The sequence below is a fragment of the Rhinoraja longicauda genome, unplaced genomic scaffold (assembly GCF_053455715.1).
Source record: "Rhinoraja longicauda isolate Sanriku21f unplaced genomic scaffold, sRhiLon1.1 Scf002141, whole genome shotgun sequence".
NCBI classification, from domain to species: domain Eukaryota; kingdom Metazoa; phylum Chordata; class Chondrichthyes; order Rajiformes; family Arhynchobatidae; genus Rhinoraja; species Rhinoraja longicauda.
Window position 1 is genome coordinate 1 of NW_027603355.1, and position 16498 is coordinate 16498.

General features: G+C 45.6%; 1 protein-coding gene across 1 annotated transcript; it reads left to right on the forward strand.

Annotated features, from left to right (window-relative positions):
• Window positions 1-9275: 9275 nt before the first annotated feature.
• On the forward strand, window positions 9276-15951 carry LOC144591824 (zinc-binding protein A33-like; the record flags this gene model as incomplete). Its single annotated transcript, XM_078395842.1, has 5 exons — window positions 9276-9458; window positions 9550-9645; window positions 13366-13599; window positions 14808-14830; window positions 15833-15951. Coding segments are annotated over exons 1-5 (655 nt in total), but the record flags the coding sequence as incomplete, so codon positions are not given.
• Between the last annotated feature and the right edge of the window lie 547 nt (window positions 15952-16498).

Consider the following 16498-nt stretch of genomic DNA (forward strand, 5'->3'; position numbering starts at 1 on the left):
TGTTCTGATGGAGTGACACACGTACTGATGCAATGATAGCCCGAGTGATATTCCTGATGGTGCGATGCTCTATGGGGAGGCACTGATGGAGTGGTACAGTGTAGGGTAGTACAGATGGAGTAACAAACGATATTTTATTACTGATGCAGTGGCACACTGTGGGTGGTGCTGGTGGAGTGATACACTTTGAGGTAGTACTGATGGAATGGCACTCTTTGTGGCAGTACTGACGCAATAGCATATTGTGGAATAGTACTGATTGTGTGACACCCTGCGGTGTAGTTGGATAGACATATACCAGAGTAATACTGGTGGATTGAAGCACTGTGGGGTAGTACTGATGGAAGGACTCATTGTGTAGTACTGATGGAGTGACACGCCGTTGAATAGTACTGATAGAGTGACACCCTGTGTGGTAGTACTAATGGAATAATACACAAGGTGGTACTGATGTTGCAAAACACTGTGGGTGTGTATTGATGGAATGGTATATAGTGCGGTAGTACCGATGAGTGACACGCTCTGGGGTTGTACTGATGGAGTGACATAGTGTGTTGTAGTAATGATCGTCTAACACGCTGTAGGCTTGTATTGATGGAGTGATAACCAGTGGGGTAGTATTGATGGAGTGACACAATGTGGGCAGTGCAGATGGACCAATACACTTTGGGGTAATACTAGTGAAGTGACAAACTGTGGGCAGGAACTGATGGAGTGGAACATTTTGGTGTATTACTGATAGAGTGACACAGTGTGCGGTAATACTGATGGAGGAACAAGCGATATGATCGTCCTGATGTCGTGACACACTGTCGGGTAGTATTAATGGTGTGAAACTAAATGGGGCAGCACTGATGTAATGACACATTATAGTGTAGTTCTGATGGAGTGACACATTGAGGGGAAGAACTGATCGAATGACGCACTGTGGGATAGTACTGATGGAATGACTATCCATTTGCTTGTACTGATGCAATGGCATTCTATGTGATAGTACCTAATGAATGACACGTTGTGATGCAGTAATGAAGAAGTAGCCGACGATTTGGTAGTACTGATGGAGTGACACGCTGTGCGATAATACTTATGGATTAGCATCCTGTGGGGTAGTAGTGAAGGACTGGTATATTTTGGGGTAGTACTGATATAGTGACACTTTCGATGGTATTATTGAAGGGGTGAAAAACTGTGGGTAGAACTGATGAAATTACATACTTAAGGTGGTACTGACACAGTGAAACACCGTCGGGAAGAAATGATGGAATGACATACTGTGGGGTTGTACTGATGAGAGTGACACGCTCTTGGGTACGACTAATGGAGTAACATGTAGTACTGATGGAGTGACAGACTGTGAAGTAGTATTGATGGAGTAACCTAACGTAGGGTAGTGTTGAAGTAATGGCACATTCTGGGGTAGTTCTGATCGGGTGACATATTGTGCGGTAGTACTGTTGTCGTGACATAATGTGGGATGGAATTGATGGAGTGACACTGTGCGGTAGTACTGATGGAGTGACGCACTGTAGGGTAGTACTGGTGCAATGGCATACAGTGGGATAGTACTGATGGAGTGACGCACTGTGGGTTAGTACTGGTGTAACGGTATACTGTTGGATAGTACTGATGGAGTGATGCACTGTAGGGTAGTACTGGTGTAACGGTATACTGTGGGATAGTACTGATGGAGTGACATCGGAGAGACCAAGCGCAAGCTCGACGATCGTTTCGCTGAACAGTTCCACACAGTCGTACCTGATCTCCTGGTTGCTCAGCACTTTAACTCACCCCCGCTACCCCATTCCCAATCTGAACTTTCTGTCCTGGGCATCCTCCATTGTCAGAGTGAGGCCCAGCGCAAATTGGAGGAACAGCACCTCATACTTCGCTTGGGCAGCAAACATACCAGCGATATGAACATTGACTTATCTATCTTCAATTAGCCCTTGTTTTCCCTCTCTCTCCATCCCTCCTTCTTCCCAGTTCTCCCACCAGTCTCACTGTCTCCAACAACATTCTATCACTTTCCCGTCGACCTCTCCGACATCAGTCTAAAGGGTCTCGACCCGAAACTTCACCCATTCTTTCTCTCCAGAGATGATGCCTGTCTCGTTGAGTTACACCAGCATTTTGTGCCTACCTTCGATTTAAACCAGCATCTGCATTTCTTTCCTACACGAAGTACAAGGCACGGCAGGACTTTCGGCTAATAATAGCTGTGCCGAACATGAGACGACCAACCTTACCTGCCTGCTCACAATGTATATCCCTTCATTACCTGAAAATCTGAACTTGTCTTAAATGTCACTATTGTATCTGCCTCCAACACCAGTGGAGTGGGTGGTAAGATTTTAGGACCCGTTATACAGGATGATGTGACAGAGTATTTATAAGTGCACGATGAAATAGGCATGGCTTTGTGAATGGAAGGTCGTGTTTGATAAATTTGCTGGAATTATTTGAAGAAGTAAATAGCAAAACATCCAAAGGAGAGACAGTAGATGTTGTTTACTTTGATTTTCAGAAAACCTTTGACCAGGTGTCACAAGATGGCTGCTTAGGAAGATGAGAGCCAACGGTGACAAAGGGCAAACATCAGCATGGATAACTGGCTGGCTGGATGGCAGAAGACAAAGAGTGGCAATAAATGGGGATTTTTTTCTCGTTGGCTAACAGTAACTAGTGAAGATCTTCAAGGATCGGTGTTTGCCCGCTACTCCACGTTTTATATTATGATTTGGACGAGGGGATCGAAGGCTTTGTGGCCAAGTTTGCGGATGTTACGAAAAGAGGTGGAAGGGCATGTAGTTTAGAGAAAGCATGGACTCCGCAGAAGGACTTGGACATGTTGGGGGAATGGGTAGAGAAGTGGCAGATGGAATATAGTGTAGCAAAGTGCGGAGTACTGCATTTTGGTAGTAGGAATAATGGCGTAGACTATTGTCTAAGTGGGAAAATAATCCATCAATCTGAAGTTCAAAGGGACTTGGGAGTGCTGGTTATCGTGTCGTATCTCCGTTCGTGCTACGGCCCAACAACGTGGAGTCGGCGGCCTCCAGCTGGGATCGACCTTGAAGAATCCGGTGGCAGGGCCTGGACTTGCCATCTCGGAGGCTTCGGCCGTGGGCCCTGCAGACCGCAACATCTGGAGTTCGCAGGTCCCTGGCTGGCGACCGGCTATCGGGAGCTCCAGCCGTAGCAGCTTCGACCGCCCCGAAGCGCGAGGTTTGATCGACCCGCTCGCAGGGCCTTCATCGCCCTGCGTGGCTCGGTCGCGGCACTTCCTATCACCCGGTGGGGGCTTAGGACCTTCATCGGCCTGCTCGGCTCGGCCCTGGGACTTTCCATCGCCCGGTGGGGGTTCAAAAGTCGAGAGCCTCGGTCGCCTCGTGGCACCACGGGAGAAGAATGAGGAGGAGATAAGACTTTTCTTTGCCTTCCATCGCAGTGAGGGTGTGCCTGGAGCAATCACTGTGATGGCTGTTTGTGTTAAAATTGTAATTGTGTGTCTTGTGTTCTTTATTGTCCACTGCCGGACTCACGTGAGAGGACGCTGGCGCTATTTGTTCGACGCTGCTCCGTCAGGACAAATCTTTTGTTTGTTTGTTTGTTTTTATGTCCTGACTGGTTTGTAAAGCGTCTTTGAGCAATTGGAAAAGCGCTATAAAAAATAAATGTTTATTATTATTATTATTATTATTATTATTATTATTCCCAAATTTTTTATCTGCAAGTTGAATCGGTGAGAATGATCAGCCATGATCACATGGAATGGTGGTGCTCGAAGGGCCGAATTGCCTACTCCTGCACCTATTGTCTATTGTCTATTGTCTAATGGAAGCAAACTCATTGCTTGCATTCATTTCAAGAGGACTTGTACACAGAAACACGGATTTAATTTTGAGGCTATACAAGGCGACGGGAAGGCCGCATTTGGAATATTGTGAGCAATTCTGGGCACCATATCAGAGGGGAGGTGTGCTGGCTCTGGAGAGGGTCCAGAGGAGGTTTACAAGAATGTTCCCAGCAATAAGTTAACCTCTGGCGAGCGTTTGGTCGACTCCCGGATTGCACTCGGAATTTAGAAGTATGAGGGTGGACCTCATTGAAACATACAGATATGTGAATGGTTTAGATCCAGTGGATGTGGAAAGTATGTTTCCACTTGTGGGACCGTCTCGGACAAGAGACCATTTCATCAGAATTAATCTACTTTCTCTTTTGAAGATGATCAGAAATTTATTTAGTCAGAAGGTGATCAATTTGTGGAATTATTTGCCACAACAGGCTGTGTAGGTCACGTGAGTGGATATTTAAAGGCGTAGGCAGAAAGATTCTTGATTAATACGGGTACCGGCGTCGGGAGCGGGGCTCAGGGGCTGTGGGGCAGAAACCCGGTGGACAACAGGTCGGCGTTGAACGGCTCCCATTTAATCCCCAAATTCCGCGTCGTAAAAAACCCCGGTGAGCGCGGAAATAAAACCAGGGGGGATGTAAATGTGGGAAGAGAGAAATAAAGAGCAAGTGAAATCAGAGCTGTCGATCCGTTCATTTCAACGCGTTAACCGCGTCCGTCATCGGAACAGAAACACTTTTGTGAAAATATAAAGATTGAAACAATTTCCCTTCCCGCGGGCTCCGCGGGTTCAGCAGCAGCCGCGGGCGGCGGGTCCTAAACTCGCCCCGAGTCACAACGCGGCACCAGCGGGGTTGGTGTGGTCTTCAACAGCGGCGTAAAGGCGAGTATGGGGGGGGGGGGGGGGGGGGCAGGTGGAGACAGGAGGGGGGGAATGACATCGGAAATTCCCTCCAGTGAGAGAAGGCAAAGTGAATATTGGAAATGGTAGATACAAGAAATCTTTTGAAATATAACGTGGGTGCGGGGAAAAAATCAACAAAGTGCTGGAGGAACTCAGCGGGGCAGGCAGCATCTGTGGATGGAAATGGACAGATCACGCTTCAGGGTCGGGACCCTTGTTTGGTCTCAAGGAGGATTTCCAAGAGCTACAGTCTGTTATATCAGAGTGAATGAATTGGTGTTGATGTCGTTCGGAAGAGTACGGGAAAGGTCTGACTCGGGAGGTGTAAATAGGAGAGCGGAATGAAATCGGAAATTACTGGAAGGCAGAAGAATAAAGCTGAATGTTGGGAGTGGGAGATACAATGGGTCTCTCGGTGTTGATGGCCATGTAGAACTAGAACAGTCTCTTCGGCCCACATAGAACGTGGAACAGTACAATGCCAAGCTAATCTCTGTTTCCTCTAGTTGCTCCGCTTTTCTCCCACATCCCAAAGACGTGCTGGTTTTATAGGTTAGTTGGCCCCTGTGAAGTTGCCCCTGGTGTATAGAGAGTGGATGAGAAAGTGGGATAACATAGAACTGGTGTGAACGGGTGATCGATGGTGGTCGTGGATTCAGTTCCTCCCCCACCCTGGTCGTTGTACTAGTTTCACTGTCGTCCTGGTGAGTTTCATTGCCTGTAACTCGTTTTCACCGAGCTCACAGCCAACAATGGCCTGCTTCTTTTATCATCATTATTTGTTCACGTATCTATCTTTCATTTGTTGACAATCTTTGTACCACTGTCGATATATCTCGTTTCACTTTCCCAATCAGAAGAAGGGTCTCGACCCGAAACGTCTCCTAATCCTGTTCACCAGAGATGCTGCCTGACCCGCTGACCTACTCCAGCTTTTTGTGTCTATCTTCGGGGGGCCGAAAGGCCTGTTTCCGTGCTGTATCTCTGCACCAAACCGTGTTCTGTTAATCGGGAACAGGACTGTTTGCACATCTTGGTTCTGCCACTAGATGGGAGCAACGCCACGCGGTGCGACCACAGACCAGCTGTAACTTTGAGAATTCACTTTGACAATTGCAGAAACAGCGGGGATCTGGTTTAATAAGTGACTTTTGTCACCTGTTACCACACCCGAAGCCCAAACCAAATGCATGGCTTAAAACGTTGAGGCTTTAAAATGAGCAATAGAAGCAAAAATTGCCCCAAATACTCAGCAGGTCAGGCAGCAACAGCAAGGTGAAACAGACCTTACATTTCAAATCAAATACTGATGACCAATGGTGTTCAACCTGAGTCATTAATTCCGTTTCTTTCTCTACAAACGCTGACCAACCTTCTGAGTATTTCTTGCATCTTACAGTACGTCTTCATTTGGGATTTTCAGCATCTGTGTTTTTATTTTAGTTTTTCCAGTTCAATGGGCGATTGGAATGTGATTCTGCCCATAAACTGCCAAGAGAAAAAACAGAAAGCCTTGGCGGCAGTATAGGGTATTTGGAAAGAGAAGGCTTAATATTTCTGAGGTACTGTGGAGCAGCGGGAAGAGCCGCTGCCTCAAGGCCAGGGACCCGGGTTCGATCCTGACCTCAGCTGCTGACTGTTCTAAGTTTGCACGTTCTCCTTGTGGCCTCGTGGATTTCCTCCGGGTGTTCTGGTTTCCTCCCACAATCAAAGGACATGCCGGTTTGTATGTTTATTGACCTTCTGTAAAAGCCCCAAGTGTGTGGGGAGTAGGTGGGAAAATGGGACAACAGAGAATAAGTGTGAATTGATGACAGACACAAAAAGCTGCAGGAATTCAACGGGTCTGACAGCATCTCTCTAGAAAAGGAGTGAATTGGTGATCGATGGGCCTGTTTCCATGCTGTGTGTCTAAAGTAAAGTAAGGTCCACTGTAAACTTCTCTCTCGTCAGAAAAATAACCTCCAAATACCACGCAACAGAGAAAACAAGACACAGATCAGTGAAGCACAAGAACAGACCCTTCAACACCTAATGACCAGCTGATGGAAAGACCGTTCAGAAGCCCGATAACAGAGGGGAGGAGGCTGCCCCTGAGACTGGCAGTGCGCCCTCCCAAGGTTCTGTACCTTCTGCCCAACAAGAGCAGGGAGAAAAGGGAATGGCCGGGGTGGGACGTATTTGATTATGTTGTCTGCTTCTCCGAGACAGAAATAAGTGCAGATGGAGTCTGGTCAGGGCCTCATCCACAATTCTCTGAAATTTCTTGCGCTCTTTTCCCAAACCAAGCTGTGACGCAAACAGACAGTGCGCATTTTATGGTAAATCTTGGAGGGTCGCCAGAGTAATAGAATGAAAGAGTGAGACAGCAGCCAACATGTCCCAGCTACACTAGTCCCAGCTTTTGGTCCATATCCCTCCAAACCAGGCACATCCATGTACATGTCTAACTGCTCCTTAAATGATGGGATAGTCCCTGCCTCAACCACATCCTCTGGCAGTTTGTTCCACAAATCCACCACTCATTGTGCCAAAAAGTTACCGCTCAGGTTCTTATTAAATCTTTTCCCCTTCACCTTAAACCTAAGTCGTCTGGTCCTCGAATCACCTACTCTGGGCAAGAGACTCTGTTCACCCAATCTATTCCTCTCATGACCTTATACAGCTCTATAAGGTTACCCTTCATCCTCCTGCACTCCAAGGAATAGAGTCCCAACCTACTCAATCTCTGCCTATAGCTCAGACTGTCTTGTCCTGACCACATGTTTGGCGACATGCCGAATTGCCTCAGTCCACTGATGAAGTACAGGTGTCGGTGCGGCGTCTTGGCTGTGTCTTTAGTGTGGTTGATCCGCCATAGATCGTTGATGATATTTACGCCAAGGAGCCTGATGCCCTTCACCATTTCCACTTCAGCGTGTTTGATGCTGACATGGGCTTGTCCTCCACTGCGCGTGCTGGTGGAGTGCCTGCCCCAATCAGGCTTCAATTGCTTCAGACGCTGATGGGAAGTCAACAAACCTGAGCGTTGTGCAATTCTAAACATCCCCATCTGTGATGAACGGCGGTTTATCGACAATGCAACGTCCTGTTATTGCAATAATGAGTGCGCATAATCAGAGGGAAAGAGGTTTTACGAGGATGTTGCCAGGACTCAAGGGCCCGAGCTATCAGGAGAGGTTGAGCAGGCTGGAACTCTCTACCTTGGTGCGCAGGAGGATGAGGGATGACCTTAGAGAGGACTAAAAAAACACGAGAGGAACAGATCGGGAAGATGTACAGTCTCTTGCCAAGAGTAGAGGAATCGAGAACCAGAGGACACAAGTTTAAGGTGAGGGTGGAATGATTTAATAGGAACCTGAGGGGTAACACAATATGGGTGGCGGGTATATGGAACGAGCTGCTGCAGGAGGTAGTTGGGCAGAGATTATCACAACGTTTACGAAGTAGTTGGACAGATACATGGATGGGGCAGGTTTGGAGGGATATGGGCCAAACGCGGGCACTGCAGGTCGGTCCAAGAACCTAATGGTTGTGGGGGAGGAGCTGGGAATGGGAGCTATAATGAACCTGTCGGTTTAGTTGATGGCCACAAAGAACTAGATCAGTCCCTTCAGCCCAGATCAGACTATGCAATGCCACCACTCCAGCAGCACGTTCCAGGCACCCACCACCCTGTGTGATAAAACATGACCTTTGAAATTTGCCCCCACTGTGCAAAAATCTATGTGGTCTCGTCAGAGCCGAGAGGGAAGGGGGGGCGGCGCGGGGGCGCCTGCTGCCTCGTCCGGCGGGACCTGGTTCGCCATTGCGGGGAAATATAGACAGTTCCATAAACATCCCGCAACTTTGTCGGCCCCAGAAACGTGGCGACTCTCTCTGCACTGCCTGGGGGAGGTCTGTATTTTACCGGATTGCAAGCAAAAGCAAAGCATTTCACTGTCCCTTGGTTCATGTGACAATAGAGTATAATTGGCTCATTGAGTTGAATTCAAGTTTGCACATGAGACTGTTAAATGAAATAACAGTGTTGGCCGTGGATATAATATCATTGTGCAGCCTAATATAATGAACAATTCACGATGGGAAACACTGATGTATTTAGTTTAAGGGGATGAAATTTACAGGCAGTTTGTATCAAATAGCATCCACTTACTGGTCAGGGCTGTGATTGACGGGGCTGAGCTCCGCCTCCCCTCAGCCGTGCCCCGATACTGCAAGGATGCAGCAGCTGCGCCAAAGGGATCGCGTTTTGAACCAGGAAGTGGCGGAGTTACAATGGCTGCGAAAGACCAGGTCGAGAGTTGGGCCGAGGAGATAGTTTGTCCCATCTGCCTGGAATTCTTCACCGATCCGGTTATACTGGACTGTGGGCACAACTTCTGCCGCTCCTGTATCACACAGAGTTGGGACAGGGAGGGGAGAAACTCCTGCCCGGAATGTAGAGAGGAGTTTACAGACCGCACCCTCAGGGTGAATCGGGCCTTGGCGAGACTGGCTGAGAAAGCTCGAACAATGAGTCTGAATCGGGAAATAATTCCAGAGAAGGAAAGTAAACCTCACTGCGAGGAACATCAGGAAGAACTGAAGCTGTTTTGTGAAACTGATAAGAAGCTGATCTGTGTGATTTGTGCAGCTGGGCGGGAACACAAGTCTCACAGCTTCATGCCGGTTAAAGAAGCTGTTGAAAACCACAAGGTAAAAGCAAACCGATTTTAAACGCATCATTGTTTAATTCCATTTTTACTGTTCAACCATTTAATTTTCTGATTCCCAAACACATTTGCAGGATCAGGTGAAATCTTCCATCCAGTCTCTCACAAAATATAGATCAGAGATCCAGCAAATGGAGCAGCAACAGAAAGAGAAGATTTCTGGAGTTCTGGTGAGGCTTTTAAGTTTCGATTTCCTGATCTTGTGCAGGTTTGATCCCTGTGACGCGTATAATAACAGGGCAGCGCAGTGACACAAGTCGTGCTGCTGTCTCCTAGTTCTGGTGAGCGGGTTCGATCCTGACCTCGGGGGCTGACCGTGTGGTTCACGCCTTCTCCCTGTGACCGCGGCGGATTTCTTCCACGTCCCCAACAAAGATACTAGAGGAGCAAAATGAACCTCTCCGTCGAAATTGCGTCCACTGAAGTTTAGTACGTAACATCATTTTAGTAAGGAAAACCCACCTCTCGCTGTGTAATCAGTGTTGTGGGGGAACAGTATGTGTGATGATCCCATCAAAGTGCAGAAAATATCTCATCTATCAACCCACATTTTATTGTTATTTTTATTTTAAAATGTTTTCCCCCTGCTAAATTTCTCTGGTTTTATTTTCTTACTGTTTCTGCCCATGTCCCTCCCATCCTTCCTCCCCAGTCCCCTCTTTTGTGCAGTTTCCCCTGTATTGCTCAAACACACACTCAGCACAAATTTAACATACATTTCATTAGGGCCTTCCCGTACACATTCGCAATCAGTGACATCAAACTTATTTCCAGAAATCCTAATATTATGAATAAAATAATTATGAACACATATTAAGATATTTATAATAATAATAATAAACATTTATTTTTTATCGCGCTTTTCCAAATGCTCAAAGACGCTTTACAAAAACAGTCAAGACATAAAAACAAACAAACGAATTGTCCTGACGGAGAAGCGGCGAACAAATAGCGCCAGCGTCCTCTCACGTCAGGGTCCGGCAGTGGACAATAAAGAACACAAGACACACAATTACAATTTTAACACAAACAGCCATCACAGTGATTGCTCCAGGCACACCCTCGCTGTGATGGAAGGCAAAGAAAAGTCTTATCTCCATTTTTCCATTATTTTCATTCTACATTAGTGTAATAAAATGTAATGCATACATACCTACACTTATACAGAAGTGCTAGCTTTAGACATGAATAATGTACATTACCACCATAGTTTAGTTTTGAATTTAACATATAATTGAGGGGGTCGGTGCAATATAGTGCTAACCCTCAGTTTTGTGGAAAATGAGTTACAGGCATTGACACGATACTTACCCACAATCCTACAACCTGTAAAAAAATCATATTTAAATTTAACCGATAAGTTGGTCAAATAACATAGGCACCTTCTAGGTTTTGTTGTGATTAATGGATTTTTTAAATGTGAGTATCTCATAACGATACATTTGTGGGTTAGCAGTATATTGCACCCCCTTCAATTTTACATCATTCAAAAATGAATTTCATAAAACAAGGATAACACCTTTTATTTCTGTCATTCATGGTAAGTTTTACATCATTTTATGTGCAAGATATACAGGGTTGCACTGTTTTGCATATCAGCTAACCAATGAAATGATCATGTCCTGATTTATACCAGCACTTCACCTTCCCTCCTTTGTCTGAAGAAGGGTCCCAACATGAAACATCACCCATCCTTTTTCTCCAGAGATGCTGCCTGACCCGGTGACTTACTCCACCACTGTGTCTATTTGAATTGGATTCGTGCTCTGTACCACATCAGGCAGCATTGGTCATTTTAGTGGCTGTCAAGGATTTTTAACTAATCAATTCACCAATTCAAATTTTCTTGGCTCTAATTATAAAGTTAAATGTCTTTTCGATTATATTGTGGATACAGTCGAGTTCTATTGTTGGCAAATGCCAAATCTCTGCTTCCATGACTTTCTAAAATAAAGCAAAAAGAGATACGGCTCGTGGAGGTGAAAATAAAATTAACAGAGAAAGCAAATATGATCAATTGGCCTGATACAGATAGAGTGGATCTCTAGTGCAGATATTCAATCAGTAACATCCAAATTTTAAAGATCATGAAGCAGCAACTCGTCAAGAAATAGTCATAGGGGTCAACCAACAACTTATCCAAGAAGAAGAACAAAAATAATTGTTAGCAAACATTTTATATACGAACAAATCGCAGAGAGTTGTGAACACAGCCCAGTCTGGCACACAGAATCTGTTTACTAAAATGGCGCTGAAATTTACCCATGACCAATTACGGTTTTACGTGTCGGGTGGTCTATCTTGCTCCTCTAGTATCTTTGGTGCCCAATACATGCTGGTTCAAAGGTCAATCGGTGACTGTAAATTATTCCTGCGGAGGTGGGTGGTGGGCGGATGAATGAGAATTAATGGGTACGTGAAAAGGAATAGGCAGCAGGGAATTAAAGTCATAAGGAATAGGAGTAGAATGAGGCCATTTCGCCCATCGCATCTACGCCGCCATTCAATAATGGCTGACCTATCTCTCCCTCCTTACCCCATTCTCCTGCCTTCTCACCATAATCTCTGAAACCTGTACTAATCAAGAATCTATCTTTGCCATAAAAAATATCCATAGCCTTCTGTGGCAAAAAAAATCCACAGATTCACCACCCTCTGACCAAAGAAATTTCTCTTCAACTTCCTAAATTAGCGTCCTTTAATTCTGAGGCTATGACTTTGAGTCCTGGATTCTCCCACTAGTGGAAACATCCTCTCCACAACCCCTCTATCCAAGCCTTTCACTATTCTGTATGTTTTAATTAGACAATAGACAATAGACAATAGGTGCAGGAGTAGGCCATTCAGCCTTTCGAGCCAGCACCGCCATTCAATGCGATCATGGCTGATCACTCTCAATCAGTACCCCGTTCCTGCCTTCTCCCCATACCCCCTCACTCCGCTATCCTTAAGAGCTCTATCCAGCTCTCTCTTGAAAGCATCCAACGAACTGGCCTCCACTGCCTTCTGAGGCAGAGAATTCCACACCTTCACCACTCTCTGACTGAAAAGGTTCTTCCTCATCTCCGTTCTAAATGGCCTACCCCTTATTCTTAAACTGTGGCCCCTTGTTCTGGACTCCCCCAACATTGGGAACATGTTTCCTGCCTCTAATGTGTCCAATCCCCTAATTATCTTATATGTTTCAATAAGATCCCCCCTCATCCTTCTAAATTCCAGTGTATACAAGCCCAATCGCTCCAGCCTTTCAAAATACGACAGTCCCGCCATTCCGGGAGTTAACCTAGTGAACCTACGCTGCACGCCCTCCATAGCAAGAATATCCTTCCTCAAATTTGGAGACCAAAACTGCACACAGTACACCAGGGCCCGGTACAACTGTAGAAGGACCTCTTTGCTCCTAAACTCAACTCCTCTTGTTACGAAGGCCAACATTCCATTGGCTTTCTTCACTGCCTGCTGTACCTGCATGCTTCCTTTCATTGACTGATGCACCAGGACACCCAGATCTCGTTGAATTAGGTCCCCCTCATTCTCTGAAACCCCAGCGAGTACTGGCCCAGTGCTAACAAACGCTCCTCATAGGTTAACCCACTCATTCCTGGGATCATTCTTGTAAACCTCCTCTGGACCCTCTCCAGAGCCAGCACATCTTTCCACAGATATGGTGCCTAAAATTGCTCACAATATTACCTATGCGGCCTTACCAGCGCCTTATGGAGCCTCAACATCACATCCCTGCTTTTGTACACAAGGCCTCTTGAAATAAATGCTGGCACAGAGTTTGCTTTCCTTACTATTGATCTATGCCTTTATTCCTACCACCAAAATGCATGACTTCACACTTTGTGATCTTGATGAAATATTGATCTTCACCTTTCATTTCACAGGAACAGTCACACAACCTTCAGTCTAAGATCAAATCCCAGTTTGCTGAACTGCACCAGATTCTCACTGAGAAAGAGCAGCGAGGACTGGCAGATATCCGGGAGGAAGAGAAGAAGATTCTAAATGCAATGGAGAAAAATCATCGAGAAATTGAAGAGAATTTAAAATTCATTCAGGAGGAACTCTTTAAGTTGCAGCAGCAGATGGATCAAAAGGACAATGTGGTGTTTCTGAAGGTGAGGGGTGACACTACAGTCTGGCGAAGTGAAAGTGCACAGTCACAAAATGGTGGGGGATGTTTCTGAAATAAATGCTGCCTTTACCAGTAATTCAGAACTGGGTTAATGTTTCATCTGTTCCAGTTGTAGTTGTTCCCAAACTAATTGGCCTCCCGCATAATCTATGGGATCTCAGGACTGCCTGGCCGGAATGTAGAGAGGTGTTTGTATTCTGTGGAGTTCAGAACAACCCGGGTGATCCTATATCTGATCTCAAGGACCACGAATGGACAGAGGGCAGTAAATCTCTGGGACTCTCCAACCAGGAGACTCTGAGAGGTTTAACCTGTTGGACGTATTTATACCAGAGAAAGATACATTTTTGAAAATATGTGGAATTGAAATCAAAGGGGATGGGACAAAGCGGAGGAGTTCAGCCCTGGGCTAGATCAGCCATGACCACATGGTGGGGATTAGCATTGAAATCTAGAACGTGGCGCACACAGCAGATTGATCATCTACATCCGGTTCCCATCAGCAGTGGGCGGTCACCTTGGGGGAATTTGCTCGGTTTGTTTTACCCACCTTTGTTCACCATAGAATGACTTCCCATTCTACATCATAGACAGGCCATTCGGCCCATCCTATCCAGTCAAGATTTCAGCTCCATTCAACATCCTTCCCATCTACTCACCACACCCGGTAACAATACCCCGAATTCCAGGAGTGCTCAAGTGTTTATCCCACTTGCCCTTAAATTATCTCTGCTGTTGGCTTCAGTCCCTCCAATGCAAGTGAGGTCCATGTTCTCATGACTGCATTCCTTTCAGTATTTATTGAAGACCACGTTACATTTCAGCTTTGATTTTTGCTCTCCCATCGATTAGAGATATTATTTCATCCTCACCCATTTAAATCCACCGATAAACTTAAATCTTATCTCATCATTCCTGACATCTTCCCCAGATAAACTCCAACAACCTGCCCAGTCTTTGCATTGAGTTCCATCCTCTCAGTTATGGCGTCATTCTCATGAACATTCCTTATGCTTTCCCCCTTCGTTCTACGTCTCGACTGTAATGTCCGCTTTCTATCTGCATGACAGCGGTGATAAGAGTTGGGAAATGGGAATTATCAGAGGGCTGTGGAAATGTGGACAAATTCCCGCTGTCGGGAATAGGACGGTCCATCTCAGTCAATTGAGATTTGTGTTTTATTTCTTTCAGGAGGAAGCTGGTCGCAAGCGAAGGTAGGACATGCTCTTGACGGAAACATTGTAAGGTTTTGTAACATTGCACCTTATTGTAACATTGCACCTTATTGTAACATTGCACCTCATTGTAACATTGTAACATTGCACCTCATTGTAACATTGAAACATTGCACGTCATTGTAACATTGTAACATTGCACCTCATTGTAACATTGCACCTTAACAGCAGGGGGACCAACATTCTGGCAGGCAGGTTTGCTAGTGCTGCATGTGTGGCTTTAAACTGAGTAGTGAGGGGCAGGGGTTGACAAATTGGGAATATGAAGATGGAGTTAAAGGGGAAGCGAATACATGAGAAATTGCAAAGGACTCTTGAATAAATGGGAAGGGAAGTTCTAGATGGGATAAGAGAGTAAGGTCAGGGCAAATTGTAACAGGTGTGAGTGGGGAGGTGAATACCGAAGGTAAAGTGCTGTATTTAAATGCGTGAAGTATAAAAAATAAAGTGGATGAGCTTGAGGCTGTCATATGTTGAAAGACGAGAGCGACTAGGCTTGTATACACTGGAATTTAGAAGGATGAGAGGGGATCTTATTGAAACATATAAGATTATTAAGGGGTTGGACACGTTAGAGGCAGGAAACATGTTCCCAATGTTGGGGGAGTCCAGAACTAGGGGCCACAGTTTAAGAATAAGGGTAGGCCATTTAGAACGGAGGTGAGGGAAAACTTTTTCAGTCAGAGAGTTGTAAATCTGTGGAATTCTCTGCCTCAGAAGGCAGTGGAGGCCAGTTCTCTGGATGCATTCAAGTGAGAGCTAGATAGAGCTCTTAAGGATAGTGGAGTCAGGGGGTATGGGGAGAAGGCAGGAAAGGGGTACTGATTGAGAATGATCAGCCATGATCACATTGAATGGAGGTTCTGGCTCGAAGGGCCGAATGGCCTCCTGCTGCACATATTGTATAATGTCTATTGCTTTGTTCAACAGCCCAATATATTTCTAACGCTCAGTTTATAACCAGCTGTTAAATATTTGCAGAGTTGGTGTTGAAGCCAACCCACAGTCGGTGGTAGATGGTCACTTGCTGCTTGAAAAGTTTGAAACTCCTTTTTTGTACAACACGGTATTGGCAGAAGCATCTGATGCCATCAAGCAAGGTAAAGCTTATACCTTTTCCATTGTTCTTGTTTCTGACATCTTTAAGTAATGCGTAGATGCAAGCATTAATGGTATTTTGGACTGAAGGGAAATTGAAGATTTGATCTACCACCAAACATAGCTGCAGAAAAGCATCACAAAGTCAGAGAGTTGTGTCACACAGAAACAGGCCCTTTGACTCGACCCGACCATGCCAACTAAGTTGCCCAACCGAGCTTGTCCCACTTGCCTGAGTCTGACACATATTCTTCCAGGTCTTTCTTATCCACGTATCCACCAAACTGTCTGTAAATGGTCGTCATTGTAGCTCCCTCCACCATTTCCTCTGTCAGTTTGTTCCATACTCACACAACGCATTGACTGTAACAGCTGCTCCTTTTTACTGTTTCCACTCTCACCTTGAACTGATGCACTCTAGGTTTAGACTCTCCTACCTTTGGCTAAAATACTGTGGTTATTCACCATATCTGTGCAACTTATATAGATCTTATACACAACTCTTAAAGCACCCTGATGGGCTCCAAAGACAAATGTCCCTGCCTGTCC